Source organism: Geotrypetes seraphini, chromosome 17 (assembly GCF_902459505.1).
Source record: "Geotrypetes seraphini chromosome 17, aGeoSer1.1, whole genome shotgun sequence".
NCBI lineage: Eukaryota > Metazoa > Chordata > Amphibia > Gymnophiona > Dermophiidae > Geotrypetes > Geotrypetes seraphini.
The window spans coordinates 37,218,137-37,232,412 of NC_047100.1; the positions used below are offsets into that span (position 1 = coordinate 37,218,137).

At 40.6% G+C, this 14,276-nt stretch overlaps 1 protein-coding gene across 7 annotated transcripts in view; it reads left to right on the forward strand.

Moving 5' to 3' along the window:
* Positions 1 to 14,276, forward strand: part of PBRM1 (polybromo 1) — a 171,101-nt gene that overhangs the window by 115,881 nt on the left and 40,944 nt on the right. For all 7 annotated transcript variants that reach the window (XM_033926217.1, XM_033926219.1, XM_033926220.1 and 4 more), the window contains exons 20-24: positions 4,012 to 4,169; positions 5,974 to 6,240; positions 7,326 to 7,471; positions 11,258 to 11,415; positions 12,750 to 12,933. In XM_033926217.1, the coding sequence (XP_033782108.1) occupies positions 4,012 to 4,169; positions 5,974 to 6,240; positions 7,326 to 7,471; positions 11,258 to 11,415; positions 12,750 to 12,933 (913 nt within the window). The remainder of the gene's footprint in view (positions 1 to 4,011; positions 4,170 to 5,973; positions 6,241 to 7,325; positions 7,472 to 11,257; positions 11,416 to 12,749; positions 12,934 to 14,276) is intronic.

The window sequence follows — 14,276 nt, forward strand, 5'->3', positions numbered from 1 at the left end:
TCTCCCTGCCCTTGTGTCTTTCTTCTTTTCTTTCTGACTCCCTCCCTCCTATTATTTGTCTTTCTTTCTTTCTGTCTCTCTCCCTGCCCTTGTGTCTTTCTTCTTTTCTTTCTGTCTCCCTCCCTCCTATTATTTGTCTTTCTTTCTTTCTTTCTTTCTCTCTCTCTCCCTGCCCTTGTGTCTTTCTTCTTTTCTTTCTGTCTCCCTCCCTCCTATTATTTGTCTTTCTTTCTTTCTTTCTGTCTCTCTCCCTGCCCTTGTGTCTTTCTTCTTTTCTTTCTGTCTCCCTCCCTCCTATTATTTGTCTTTCTTTCTTTCTGTCTCTCTCCCTGCCCTTGTGTCTTTCTTCTTTTCTTTCTGACTCCCTCCCTCCTATTATTTGTCTTTCTTTCTTTCTGTCTCTCTCCCTGCCCTTGTGTCTTTCTTCTTTTCTTTCTGTCTCCCTCCCTCCTATTATTTGTCTTTCTTTCTTTCTTTCTGTCTCTCTCCCTGCCCTTGTGTCTTTCTTCTTTTCTTTCTGTCTCCCTCCCTCCTATTATTTGTCTTTCTTTCTTTCTTTCTGTCTCTCTCCCTGCCCTTGTGTCTTTCTTCTTTTCTTTCTGACTCCCTCCCTCCTATTATTTGTCTTTCTGTCTCTCTCCCTGCCCTTGTGTCTTTCTTCTTTTCTTTCTGTCTCCCTCCCTCCTATTATTTGTCTTTCTTTCTATCTGTCTCTCTTCCTGTCCCCTATGCAGCATTTATCTCCCCCTCTCCACTTTCCTGTACAGTAGCCAAGGAGTGACAGCTTTCCAGGTGCTGGGTCCATGAGTAGCACCTTATGCCTGGCCTTGTGTAGACCCCAATTAAATTTTCTGTGGGATATGATAATTTAACATATAACATCACAAAACAATTTTATCCCCCAAACAATCCTCTTTCCATTTGGCTGCTTTTTTTTTTTTTTTTTAATAAATTTATTACTTTGTTACAAAATAACAACTTAGGCAAAAACAATTCAAAAAGAATACATCAAACTAAAAGAAAAATTATCTTATGAAGTCCACGTTATTGTAGGGGTTGAAGAGGGGGCGAAAAGATCTATTAGTGTCACCTGATACTTGAAATATTTCTCAATTCTTAGAGTCATCGAAAGACTTTATAGCCAAGAGAGCAACATTATTGGTCACCTTTAGGACTGAAATAGAAAAACAAGCTATTCTTAAATTGTATTTTATAAACAAAAATGCCTTGTTTGGTGGTCAACAGATTAATATTTTTCCAGATGTCTCTAAACAGACGCAATACAGGAGAAAGCAGTTTCTGTAACTTAAGACTCGTGTCTTAGCTGTGGGAGCTTTATTTTTTCTTAAGTTACCATGTAAGTCCCTGAAAGGGGACAGATTCAAAACGAATGCTAGGAAGTTCTTCTTTACCCAACGAGTGGTGGACAACTGGAATGCGCTTCCAGAGGGCGTAATAGGGCAGAGTACAGTACTGGGGTTTAAGAAAGGATTGGACAATTTCCTGCTGGAAAAGGGGATAGAAGGGTATAAATAGAGGATTACTGCACAGGTCCTGGACCTGTTGGGCCGCCGCGTGAGCGGACTTCTGGGCATGATGGACCTCAGGTCTGACCCAGGAGAGGCATTGCTTATGTTCTTATGTTCTTAAGTGCTTGGTGACATATCAGAATACTAGATATATTTTTGTTGATCCAGCTCATTTAGAAACTTTTCTTCAAGGTAAACCTAAACTAGACATATTACCTGTAACTAATACAGAGGTTGAGATTGAGTGAAATTAGAATGTTTATCAGCCTGACCTTGGAGGTTATGAGATATTGTTTTTTATTTCTTTTTTCCTTATTTTCTTGGAGACTCTTACAGGACAATCAACCCCTACAATAACGTGGCTTTTGTTCTTTAACCTTTTATCCAAAAGTCATAAAGAGGTTGTTAAATTTTGCTTCCTGCACTCTTAAAGGAACAAGCACTTATAGTGCAATGAAGGTACCTGATTGGTTGATGCCTTCATAATCTAGAATTCTAGAGGCTGAAATTCACAGCGAGGAGCATTTGTATAGCCACTGGCAGTATTATTCTCAGATAGCCATTACCGGGCGTTGGCATTGAATACTCAGGGTTCAAGTTTATTAAAATTTTATTATCCTGCCTTTTCAGATACCAAAGCGGCTTACAATAAAAATACACTTAAGTGGGGGTAAACTAAGCTTTAAGACTAACGTATAACCAATTAATATAAAAAATTAAAAACGCCTAAAATTTTAGGACAAACGTATAGACTGGCACACAAGGAAGAGGAAGAACTACAATTTTTGAAAGGAAAGGACAATGAAGGAAAAAATCAAAAGGTTAGGTGGACGCTAGAATTTTCCTAAGCAGTTAACCTTGTCAGAGAAAAGTTCAACTGTTAAATTTAAAAAAAACATCCATGAAAGGACAGTTGCGCTGCAAAAGCATCTTCAAAAAGCATAGTTTTAAGACTAGTTTTGAATTTGTCTAATGAGTTAATCTCGCGTATATACGCTGGTCCAGAATTCCATAGCGTGGGAGCAGTGAAAGAGAAAATGCTATTTCTCATGGTATTAATAAATCTTAATAAATGAAATATAATATAATTTCACAGAAGAAAAGAAAAAGAGAGGGAAAATTTTCACCACAAGAAGTAGATAGTCCATAATATATGGAGACGGAGTTAGGTTTGCTGAAATATAAAACCAAAGAACAGGAGGGTAGATGGCTCTCGAAAATTTTTTAATTGAGCTAGATGATTTCAACAGCAAACTCAAGTTATAGTAATAGACTGCCCTTTGACGGAAATAAATTTTGATAGGTGCTGTGGTTCATAAAAATCATATCTATTTTCCTTGCAATTCAAAACACACTTACAAGGGTATCTCAGGATAAATGTTGCCCCCAACTGGAGGACCTGGGGTCTCAAGATGAGGAACTGCGTCCTTCTGGGTTGAACAAGACACATCTGGATACATTCTTATTACATTGGATAGAAAGGCAACATCTTTATATTTGAAAAACAATTTAAGCATCTAAAACAGGGGTCCCAAAGTCCCTCAAGGGCCGCAACCCGGTCGGGTTTTCAGGATTTCCCCAATGAATATGCATGAGATCTTTGTGCATGCACTGCTTTCAATGCATATTCATTGGGGAAATCCTGAAAACCCGGCTGGATTGCGGCCCTCAAGGAGGGACTTTGAAATCCCTGATCTAAAGTAACTTGTCAACAAGAAGTTGTTTTTTTTTTCCTTTTTGACTGTAAGATTGTCAAAAAAGTTAAAATTTATAAATAAAGAATTCAAAACTAAACCTTAATGAAGGAATTTCGAGTGAGTTCTGGTAAGATGAACGGAGGGAAATGAGGTATAAGGAGTTATGTGGCCAGCTCTCTCTTATGAAATTAAGCACTTTACCGCATAAGTGACACTGCATTAAGATAAGACCGACGTTTATGCAATCTGATTTGACCACTCAACTGCTGACTTCACTACGAAAACACCCACGGAATAGTTAGCTTTGAATTTAGCAGTCAGTGGTGATATTCTGTGATAATGACTGGTTAATTGTCATTGATGGCTCCTGGCCAGTTAAATTGCTTGTGTGGAGCTTTTTCTGACTGGTTAAATCACTGAATATCAACTCCTTAATGTTTATTGCCTATTTTTTACATAACGATTTATATATTTTCTTCTGCTCTCCTTCCCAGAGCTCACATCGTTCTGTTCGTAGATTACTTGGTTTCCATTTTACTTTAGTAAAGAAAATATAAATTGACTACATTTTTCTGAATTTGTCCAAGCTTTAAAATATTTTGTTCCCAGAAGCACCTGTACAAAGGTGGGTATTTTAGTAAAGCTCTTTGCAAAAGGACCGTTTATTTTTCTCGGTATAGTGACAAGTTAACTTTGATGAAGAAGGTTCAGATTCAGTTTAGAAAAATGACTTGGTTTGTCTTAGGTTACATCTCGACTAGTAATTTTCCCAATATTTTACCTAGGTGAGAAATGGTTGTACGGCTGTTGGTTTTATCGGCCAAATGAAACATTTCACCTTGCAACACGGAAGTTCCTTGAAAAGGAAGTGTTTAAAAGTGACTACTACAACAAAATACCTATTAGCAAAATTCTTGGAAAATGTGTTGTTATGTTTGTTAAGGTGAGTACGCTAAATTGTGTTTGCATAGCTTTATTGTCATTGAAAATAAATAGCTTCAATAACAGCATTGCAAATAAAGTGCAGATGACTCATTCTGTTTATAAATGTAGTAAATAGAAATAAAATACAGTGGAACCTTGATTTACGAGCATAATTCGTTCTAGAAGCATGCTCGTAAACCAAATTACTCGTAGATCAAAGCGAGTTCCCCATAGAAAGTAAGGGAAACTCGCTTGATTCGTTCCACCTCCCATTCCCCGGCCACCGGCACTGCTCCACACCACCACATCCCCGAAAGACCCCCCACCCCCGAGGCCACTGGTGTGCTTCCACATCTCCCCTGCCCCCTGCGAACCGGCATGCCCCCCCCTTGCGAACGCCTTCCCCCCGCACGAACTGGCATCCCCCGCCCGCCCAAACTGAAAGCTAACCCCCCAATGTGGCACCAGCACGCACCACAGGAGGTGCCGGTGCCCGAAGATCGTGCCTTTCCTCCAACTGGGCCTTGAGCATGCTCAAGGCCTTCTGGCTCCCACCTCTCTCCGAGATTTTCCCTTGGGAATGCCTACACACCAGTCACACAAAAGTACACATGCTGTGAAAAGCATGCATCATTGTAAATGCGTATTTACCCGTGTATTTGTTTTCTTCGTGTAAACCAGCCTTATACATGGAAAATGCCTTCTAAAATTACCTCCTCGCCCTCAGCTTCTGTATATGGTGCCTGAGTTTGTACGCCCACACAATTTGATTAATTGGCGCTGATAATTACAAATTAACATCTGTTAATGGATGCAAATTGGCATCAATTAGAAGTTATGTACACAACTGAGTAGGTGCATTGTAGAAAGGGTTGTGCGCCGTGTCCAGTGCACAGATCTAAAAGGTGGCATGGGAGGTCCTAAAAGTTCTGAGCGCATAATTTAGGTGCAGTCATTTAGGCCTGATTGCAGCGGGCCTTTATTGGTGAGCCTAAAAGTTATGACATACACTGATGCGAGCAGAATTCTAGAAGGTGCGCGGAACTTTTACAGAATCTCGCTTAGTTCCGTACTAGTCAGTGCCAGTTTTATAGGTGCCATATTTATTTTATTTTAGGTAGGAGGAATGCCCAGTCCCTCTTGCTGGAACACCCCACCCCAAATATCGCCAACAGGAGGGATGCCCAGTCCCTCCTACTGGAACCCCCTCCCCCCCCTCTGAACATCACTGATATCCCCCACTCCATAAAGTTCCCCCCACCTGCCAGACTTCCTCTCCTCCATCCCACTGGACTCGAATCAGCCCCCCAGCACCCCCCCCAGAACCCCCTAACCTTATAATGATGGCTGGCCAGAGGCATCCTTCCTGGGATTGGCCTAAGGGATCTGGCCAATCAAAATCTTAGGCCACTCCCAGTGCATCCCACGATGCACTGGGAAGGGGCAGGCCTGCCATTCATGCGAAGGTGGGCCAGCCAGCTGGAGGCAGAAAGGTTGCCTCGGCCTGGCTATCATTATAAGGTAGGGGGCAGGTTCAGAGGGGGCTGGGGGGAGCTGATGTGGTCCAGGGAGGGGGGAGTGGGGGGGTGACTATCGGGATTCCATTTATAGAATTTGGCCCTTTGTGTATAACAGGCACCTTAGTAAATCCTATTAAGTTTAATATTCCATATTATGTCCAAGTTTCACCATTGCAATTTTGGATATTATAACACTATATAGAGTTATCATGACATATTAAAATATAATAATAAATGGATGTCCTGCACAGAAAAGGCTTTTTCAGTAAATCATTTTAAAAAGAGTATTTCTTTTCGATACAGGAATATTTTAAATTATGCCCAGAAAAGTTCCGAGATGAAGATGTTTATGTTTGCGAGTCTCGTTACTCTGCTAAAGCCAAGTCCTTCAAAAAGATTAAGCTCTGGACGATGCCCATTAGTTTGGTAAGGTTTGTTCCCCGGGACATGCCTTTGCCAGTGGTTCGTGTTGCTTCAGTATTTGCTAATAAGAGCAAGGTGGAGGATGACAGAACTACTGAAACCTTAGAAGACAGCAAAGTGGAGGATGTTACGCTTAGCCTTGAAAAGGTATGTAAGACAAGGGGACTTAACTTTTACAAAACCAGGATATTGGTTTTAAAAAAGAAGGTATTTCAATTCAAGAAAAATAAAATAGGGCTATGGAACATCATAGAGCAGGGGTGTCCAACCTGCGGCCCTGTGAAGTATTTTGTGCGGCCCCGGTCGAGGGCGATGCTGCCCCCGGGTGTTTACCATCTTGCTGGCTCCCTCTTCTGTCTTGCTAAAGTGTTTGCGCGGCCCCAGAAACATTTTTTTTCGGCCATTGCGGCCCAGGGAAGCCAAAAGGTTGGACACCCCTGTCATAGAGTATTGCAATACAGAAATCATTTTATGTATTTTTTGCAGTGGCTTGATGTTCTTGGCTGCTGATTTTCAAACTGTCCACAGTGAATATTCAAGTGATATATTGGCATAACTTCGTGCTAATTTTTTAAATAGCTGGACTGTTTTACCTATTTAATTTACTTGTGAGCAGAACAGTTTCTGATTCCTGTTGATAATTAAATCAGGCCAGGTCCTCCTCATCCTTTAGCATAGTGAAAATATTGGCAGTTGCACCCATTAAATAATGGGCTAGCAGAAAATCTAAAACCTGTTTGCTTTCGGCCACATGCTGAAAACCAATGACTGAAACCTTATCGGTGGTTTTTGTTTGCTAACTCTACTCAATTTGTAACACCTTTTAATCATTGTAAACCGCATAGAACTTCACGGTCCTGCAGTATATGAACTGTTATGATTATCTTTGTTTATTTAACTGCCTTTTTGAAGAGATTCACTCAAGGTGAGGGTTACCACTAGGTTTTTTATCACACCGCCTCTGCAAAGTCATGTAATAATAGACCTGCCAGAAGAAATATCATTCCCAGTTTGGGCAATTTAAAAAAAATGTCCCTTTCTTTTTCCCGTTCATAATGCTACTGCAGTCTTTTTCCAGTGCAAATAATCTTGCAGGCACAGAACAGGTGGTAAATTGGCTAATGCATCATTCGAAAAGCAATTCCGCCAGATGCAAGCTGACCTTTAAATTCATGGAAACCTTCTCTAATGTAAATCAATGATGGGGTATTTTACTGCTGTATTTCTTCCAGGAGAAAGAAGACGTTCCTGTTGATATGCCAAACGGAGAACCCGGTTGCCAGTACCATGAACAACTCCGTTACAATGACATGTGGCTGAAGATCGGAGACTGTGTTTTCATTAAATCACATGGTTTAGTACGAGCGCGGGTTGGCAGGCATGTGGAATTTTCTTTTTCCTTCTTATTTGAAGTCGAAAGTGTTGAAAATGGCTTCCCTTAAATGTGTAAAAATCTACATGAATATGGTTTATTCCTGCATCTTTACTGTTTGCTCTCTTTCTGATATTGTATGGAGTGGAATGGGTAAATGTGAATCGCTTGCTTACTCTTTCCAAAAATACTAGGATTAGGGGGCATGTGATGAAGCTACTCAGTACTTTTAAAACAAACCAGAGAGAATATTTCTTCACTCAGCCTGTAATTAAACTCTGGAATTTGTTGCTGGAGAATGTGGCAAAAGCAATTATAGCAGGGTTTAAAAAGGGTTTGGATAATTTCCTAAAAGAGAAGTCCATAAGATGGACTTTGAGAAATTCTCTGTTTATTCCTAGAATAAGCAACATTAAATCTGTTTTACTTCTTGGGATCTTGCCAGGTACTTGGGACTAGGTTGGCCACTGTTGGAAACAGGATACTGGGCTTGATGGATCTTCAGTCTGTCCCAGTATGGCAACACTTTTGTTCTTATATGATCCAAGGGTTTATAGTCAGTCGCGCATGAGACACCAGCGTGCCGATAATGGAGGGCAGACAATTTGGCGCAAGACACCAGCGTGCCACAGGAAAACTTAGTTTTAAAGAGCTCCGAAGCGGGGTGTGAGTGGGGAAACCCCCCACACACACACTTTACTGCATAGTGTTTGCGCTGCTGTGGGGGGGAGGTTTGGGGGATTGGAACTCTCCATTATAGAGAAAACAGAACTTTTTCTGATTTTTTTTCAGGAAAAGTTCCATTTTCTCTATAATGTGGGGGGTTGCACCCCCCAACGGCAGCGCGAACAGTATGTAGTAAAGTGGGAGGGAGGGTTCACCCCCCACCCCATCGGAGCTCTTTAAAACTAAGTTTTCCCGCGGCACGCTGGTTTGCGATTGTCCTATCACCGAGCCAAGTATAGGATAATGAAGCTATTGTGACATCACTGATGAGTTTGTCGCTTAGGCATTGGTGGAATGAGGCATGACATCACAATCTCAGCTCTAGAATGTTAGTACTATTTGGGTTTCTACCAGGTACTTGGGACCTGGGTTGGCCACTATTGGAAACAGGATACTGGGCTTGATGTCCCAGTATGGTAACGTTTGTGTTCTTTATGCTCTTATCATGACTAATGGTGCCATTCAGTGGGGTACCTACAGGCAAAACTACACATACACATTATGTGTCATATGTAAGGTTTAGCCCCCCCAAATGTAAGGTTTGGAGGGGTAATTGCGAAGCGGCCTTACAGTCCGCCAGGTCCCGGGTTCACTACCCTCGTAGAAGATTCTCATTAGGAAGTGAAATCAAATGGCAAGCACAGCCGGAAGTGATTACATAAAGAATATAATGTAGAAATAGGCTTAATATTACAGAAAGGCAATCTTTAGAAAGATACATAAGCTTTACTGGGTTACAAATGGACAGACAGAAATAAACATAAACTTTACAAATCCAGAGTGGATTCAGAGACTGCTTCTGTGCTCTTGTGAATGAGAGAGAAAAGACAGCTTCCTGAATAGGTGTTGTGAGGACAAAGAGAGAGGGGTGTGTTGCAGAGAGGAGGCTTTTATAGGTTGGAGTTTTATTCTAAAATAGAAACTATTGTATTTCCCAGTATCTGTCTGTTTATAATTTGCAAGCTGTTTGAAACAGTGGTTAGTTTAATTGATAAGGAGGGTGTGATACTTGCAGGCATGGTAGATGGGATAAGTCTCTGGCTTCTTTGTTCCATTCAAGTAGCCTATCTTCTTGATAAACAATCCAGTCTGGCTGAATGCTTAATGTATGTGAATTCTGTGCAGGAGCATTTAGGGCAGGGGTGTCCAATGTCGGTCCTTGAGGGCCGCAATCCAGTCGGGTTTTCAGGATTTCCCCAATGAATATGCATGAGATCTATTAGCATACAATGAAAGCAGTGCATGCAAATAGACCTCATGTATATTCATTGGGGAAATCCTGAAAACCCAACTGGATTGCGGCCCTCGAGGACCGACATTGGACACCCCTGATTTAGGGTCTATCTGCACCAACATTCCAGAGTAGGATTGATATAATGTCCCATAGGCCTCTGCTGACATTGGTTAGGCCAACCGAAAATGCTGAGGCTAACAGCATATTTAGAGACTGCCTCTCCCATAAAAGCTCCCAAACTGTTTATAGCATTAAAAATATAACATCATCAAACGGAACTTAAAGTTTAACCATAGATCTTCAAAAAACCCTCGTAGAGAAAAAGCAGCCACACTCAAGCTGATTCTCATACACAGACCACATAAGAAAATTGTGGGCTTTTATGTGGTTAAAAATGTGTACGTAACTTTACCTGATTCAGAATGGTAAGATACAGTACGTATGCTAGAAAGCATGCTCGATACATACATTAACCTAGTTCTGCTATGGACACTAAGGACCTGATTTGGGAGACTGCGGCTATTGTGGAAGGCACCTGCAAAATGGGCGTCTACCACATGTCAATCACTGATAGGCGCCACATCCAGAATCGTGTCTAGTTTCTCCTACAAACGCTTTAAATGTAGGCCAGCATTTTACAGGCCTACGTTTAAGGCATCTGACTCATGCCTACGAGAAGCGCCTAGATATGCCTACGGACACTTAAGGACACTTCCAGCGTAAACCACACCTATGCTGGCCTTAGGCGTCCATAAGTATGCCTAAACACCTTCAAACACACACAAATGATGCCCCATCGATTTCAAAATAAATAAATAATAATAATTTTAACGTGCATTCTGATTGGTCTGTTAAATTGCAGTAGGACTTCTACCGCTGTGTACAATCAGAGCGCCGTTTCCAGAATCAGGCCCTATTTTGTCTGTCATCATTTTTACTGCTAGATCTTTGCCTCTTTCTTTTCATTACTATTTTAAGGTATGAATTATTCAGTTTTATGTGGGAGTAGCATTTGTGCTTTTAAGAACATTTGGAATGAAAGCTGAATTTCTTAAACAATGAACCTTTTCTGAAAATGAGTATTATGGGGGGATTCTTTAAGGGGCGTTAACCGATTTAGTGCTCACTAACCATTCCTATGGGCATCTTAGCGTTTAGTGCACACTGCATGCGCTAACACGGTTAGTGCCTCTTGGTCATCTTTTCCAAAACTTTTGAAAAGCATCTAGATCAGGGCTGTCCAAGTCCGGTCCTCGAGGTGTACTACCAGGCCAGGTTTATAGGATACTCACAATGAATATGCATGAGAGAGATTTGCCTGCAATGCATTCTTGGTATGCAAATCTCTCTCATGCATGTTCATTGTGGATATCCAGAAAACCTGGCCTGCCAGTAGATCTCGAGGACCGGATGTGGGCAGCCCTGATCTAGATGCTGCTGAGTTAAGCTACACAATGCTTTTGGAAAGCCTGGGGTGTAGTAGGTAAATGGCCCTGTGGCATTTACATTCTCGACTCAGTCCTTGGGACACATCAAGCCACTCGGGTTTTCATGATATCCACAGTGTCTATGCATGAGATCAATGTGCATGCACAGTCTCCAGTGCATGCAAATCGATCTCATGAATATGCATTGTAGATATCCTGAAAACCTGACAGTCCCAAGGACTGAGTTGAGAACCCGTGCCCTGTGGGGATCTGGCCGCTATTGGCTCTAGCCTTTCAGCATCGCACATTAAAATTTTGCCTTTAAAAATCAGAATTGAATTACCTGGACACGTCTTTATATTGTCCTTTCTTTTGCATCCCACACACTTTTTTATCTGTCTTTAGAATTGAGAAGATGTGGGTACGAGATGGAGCTGCATATTTCTTTGGTCCAATCTTTATACATCCTGAAGAAACAGAACATGAGCCAACAAAAATGTTTTACAAAAAAGAAATGTTTCTAAGCAATCTAGAAGAGACGTGTCCCATGAGCTGTGTTCTAGGTAAAAACATGTTTTCCCAAATCATCTGCATTTTGTGAACAAAATATACTAATCCAAAGGGCCAATTTTGCGACAGCCCTGCTAGCTTCCAAGTCCACAGATATCTTCTGTCATCAGGTCTTCTTCAAATGACCAGAGTATTTTCCCTGCTTTGAGGTAGTCTTTCTTGCCTGGAATAGTACAGCTTTAGGTAAGCACTGTATAATCATACATTTCCTTCATCTTTGTATTATGATCCCTTTTCATTCCTTTTGGGTAAGTGTCTTCCAGCGTACTGGACAATCTTTAGTCTCTTCTGACTGAAAGTCAGCAGGATCCTCTTCCACACAGACTCACTCTAAATGCAAGTCTTGCCCCACAATAGCTTGTTCTGTAGTTACCCTTTCATTTACCTTTGGCTTGTGGCTCAAGGTCTTTCACATACTCTTTATACAAGACACTAACTTAATACTTGAGGTGTCACTGAACACAAAATAATCGGGCCCAAAGGCCAAGCCTTAACTAAAGGCATAGGTTTCTTCTTGGTCCGAAGAAGAACGACCACATTAGCCCATGTTATCGTTTATTGCACTGGCTAGCGTTGGAAGTAAGAATACTATTTAAGTTTTCCTGTATTTGTTTTAAGTTGATTTCAGGAGAGTGTCCAATTTATTTGTCTCCTCACTTTGAATTTTATAGACCCTCAAGGATTACAAGAAGCTTTAGCTTATTTACCTATCCTAAGCCAAATGGTGTTAGATACAAGACCTTTTTTGAAAGGACCTTAGCGTTTCATGCAGGCAAATTACAATGTTGGCTTGGTGAATGTATTCATCAAGCCATGTCTTACTGTTCTTTTCAAAAATTAGTGAAGTCTGCTCTGTTCGACAAATTCATTACTTAATTAGATCTTTTTAAGGTTGTAATTACTTTTTAACCTTTTACTCTGGTTTTATCTTATGATATGTATGGACTTCGCTGATCAGTTTCTTATGGTGTAAACCGCCTAGAACGTTTGGTAATGGCGGTATAAAAGAATAGATTTATTATAATTATTTTTATCTTAGTGGGGGTACTGTAGCAAAATGATATACCCATCCTTTCTACATTGAGTTGATGTAGTCCTGAAACCAGTAACATGCTGGACCAGTGAGAGTCCTGAAAGGATCCTTACGTATATATTATTTTATTTATTGTCTGGAATACTTGATCTCAGATTTTAAAAAGATTACAACAATCTTCAGGCGATATAACTAATGATCCGGTTATCTCGCTTTTGTTCCATATCGGTGTGTTTGGTTTTTGGCCATACAATAATGCCATCTTTTAACTGCACTGTGTTTTTTCCCCTCCAGGAAAGTGTGCTGTGTTGTCATTTAAGGACTTCCTGTCCTGCAGGCCAACTGAGATTCCTGAAAACGATGTTATGCTTTGTGAAAGTCGCTATAATGAAAGTGACAAGCAGATGAAGAAATTCAAAGGACTGAAGAGATTTTCACTCTCGGCTAAAGTAGTAGAGGATGAAATTTACTATTTCAGGTAACAACGGAACGATCGCCATTTTAATATGCAGTAGATTTTGAGCCATATTTTACATAAAACAGAGAGAACAGAATCGAGACATTTTGGTTAGGATGTGCTCAGTTCCTTTAGTAATTTAGAAAAGGCTCTACAGCTTGCACAAGCACTGGAGTAGTCATTTTGCAAATGCACGTATTGAACTCTTGAATGGCATAAGCCAGGCTGCTTCTAAGTGCAGTTGCCCTTTTTCACTTGTGCATGCTACCAATTAAGTAGCAGTGCTGCCATTTAACTCAGTTTCATTTTGGAAGTGTATATAAACTACTAGTCTTTAAGCCTGTTACATTAACGGGTGCTAGAATAGATGTGTCTGTCTCTCTCCTTGGCCGCTGTCTATCTATCTGTCTTCTTTCTTTCTGTCTCCTTGGCCGCTTTCTATCTATCTATCTATAACCACATTTTTGACCAAAATTTCATCTCAAGTCCCAAACGCCCAAAACAAGACCATTGAGGGGTCAATCCTGTAATGGACTGGCCATCCAGATATGGCAACAGAGCAGTGGGGCACTGCTGTGAACTTTACATAAAGTTTTTTTGAAGCTTTTGCTCTTTTTCTAAAGATATTCCCCTGACGCAGCCACTTGGCGAAACAGGGCCTGTCGGGAATACTGAGTTTATAACTTGAAATCCGAGTTTGGTTCCTTACTGGAGCAACGGATATCTAATTTCACTGCCAGTCGGGAGATGTATGGAAGATAAGTGCAAGTTTCTTACAGTTCTTGCTGTTATTTGCAGTTTAACTTGAGTATTTTAAACTGTATTTTTATAAATTTTCCTCATGGAGTTTTTTGACCTGGGATGTGTTTTTTATGACAGTTTATAACTGGTCTTATAGTTTCTTGGTTGTTTCCTTGAAAAACTGAGGTCTTTTTCTCCATGTTAGATACTTGCCTTTCAACCTGTTACCTTCCACTATTAGCAGTTTTACTTTGAATATTTGTTGTAATTTTTTAGAATATTAAAAAAAACAATTTAAGGATAGAGTTCTTAATGAAATAAGATCCAGAAAGGGCATGGAAAGTCTTATGGAGGACATGATCTTCTTAAGGTCAAACAAAGTGGATATGCAAAACACTAGGCAGAAACTTAAGTGTGGGGGGAAGAGTGTGGGGGTGATAAAAATGTGTATTAAATCCAGAATCAAGAGCCATTTTAGAAATTTTATATACAGATCACATTGATTTTTATTGTGCAATGACTAATGACTTAACAGCATTCATATCGGTTGTAGCTGGTGGGGATCCCTCAGCATCCCCAGCTGAGGATCTCCTCCATAGGTGACCGGAACTCCCTTCTACCAA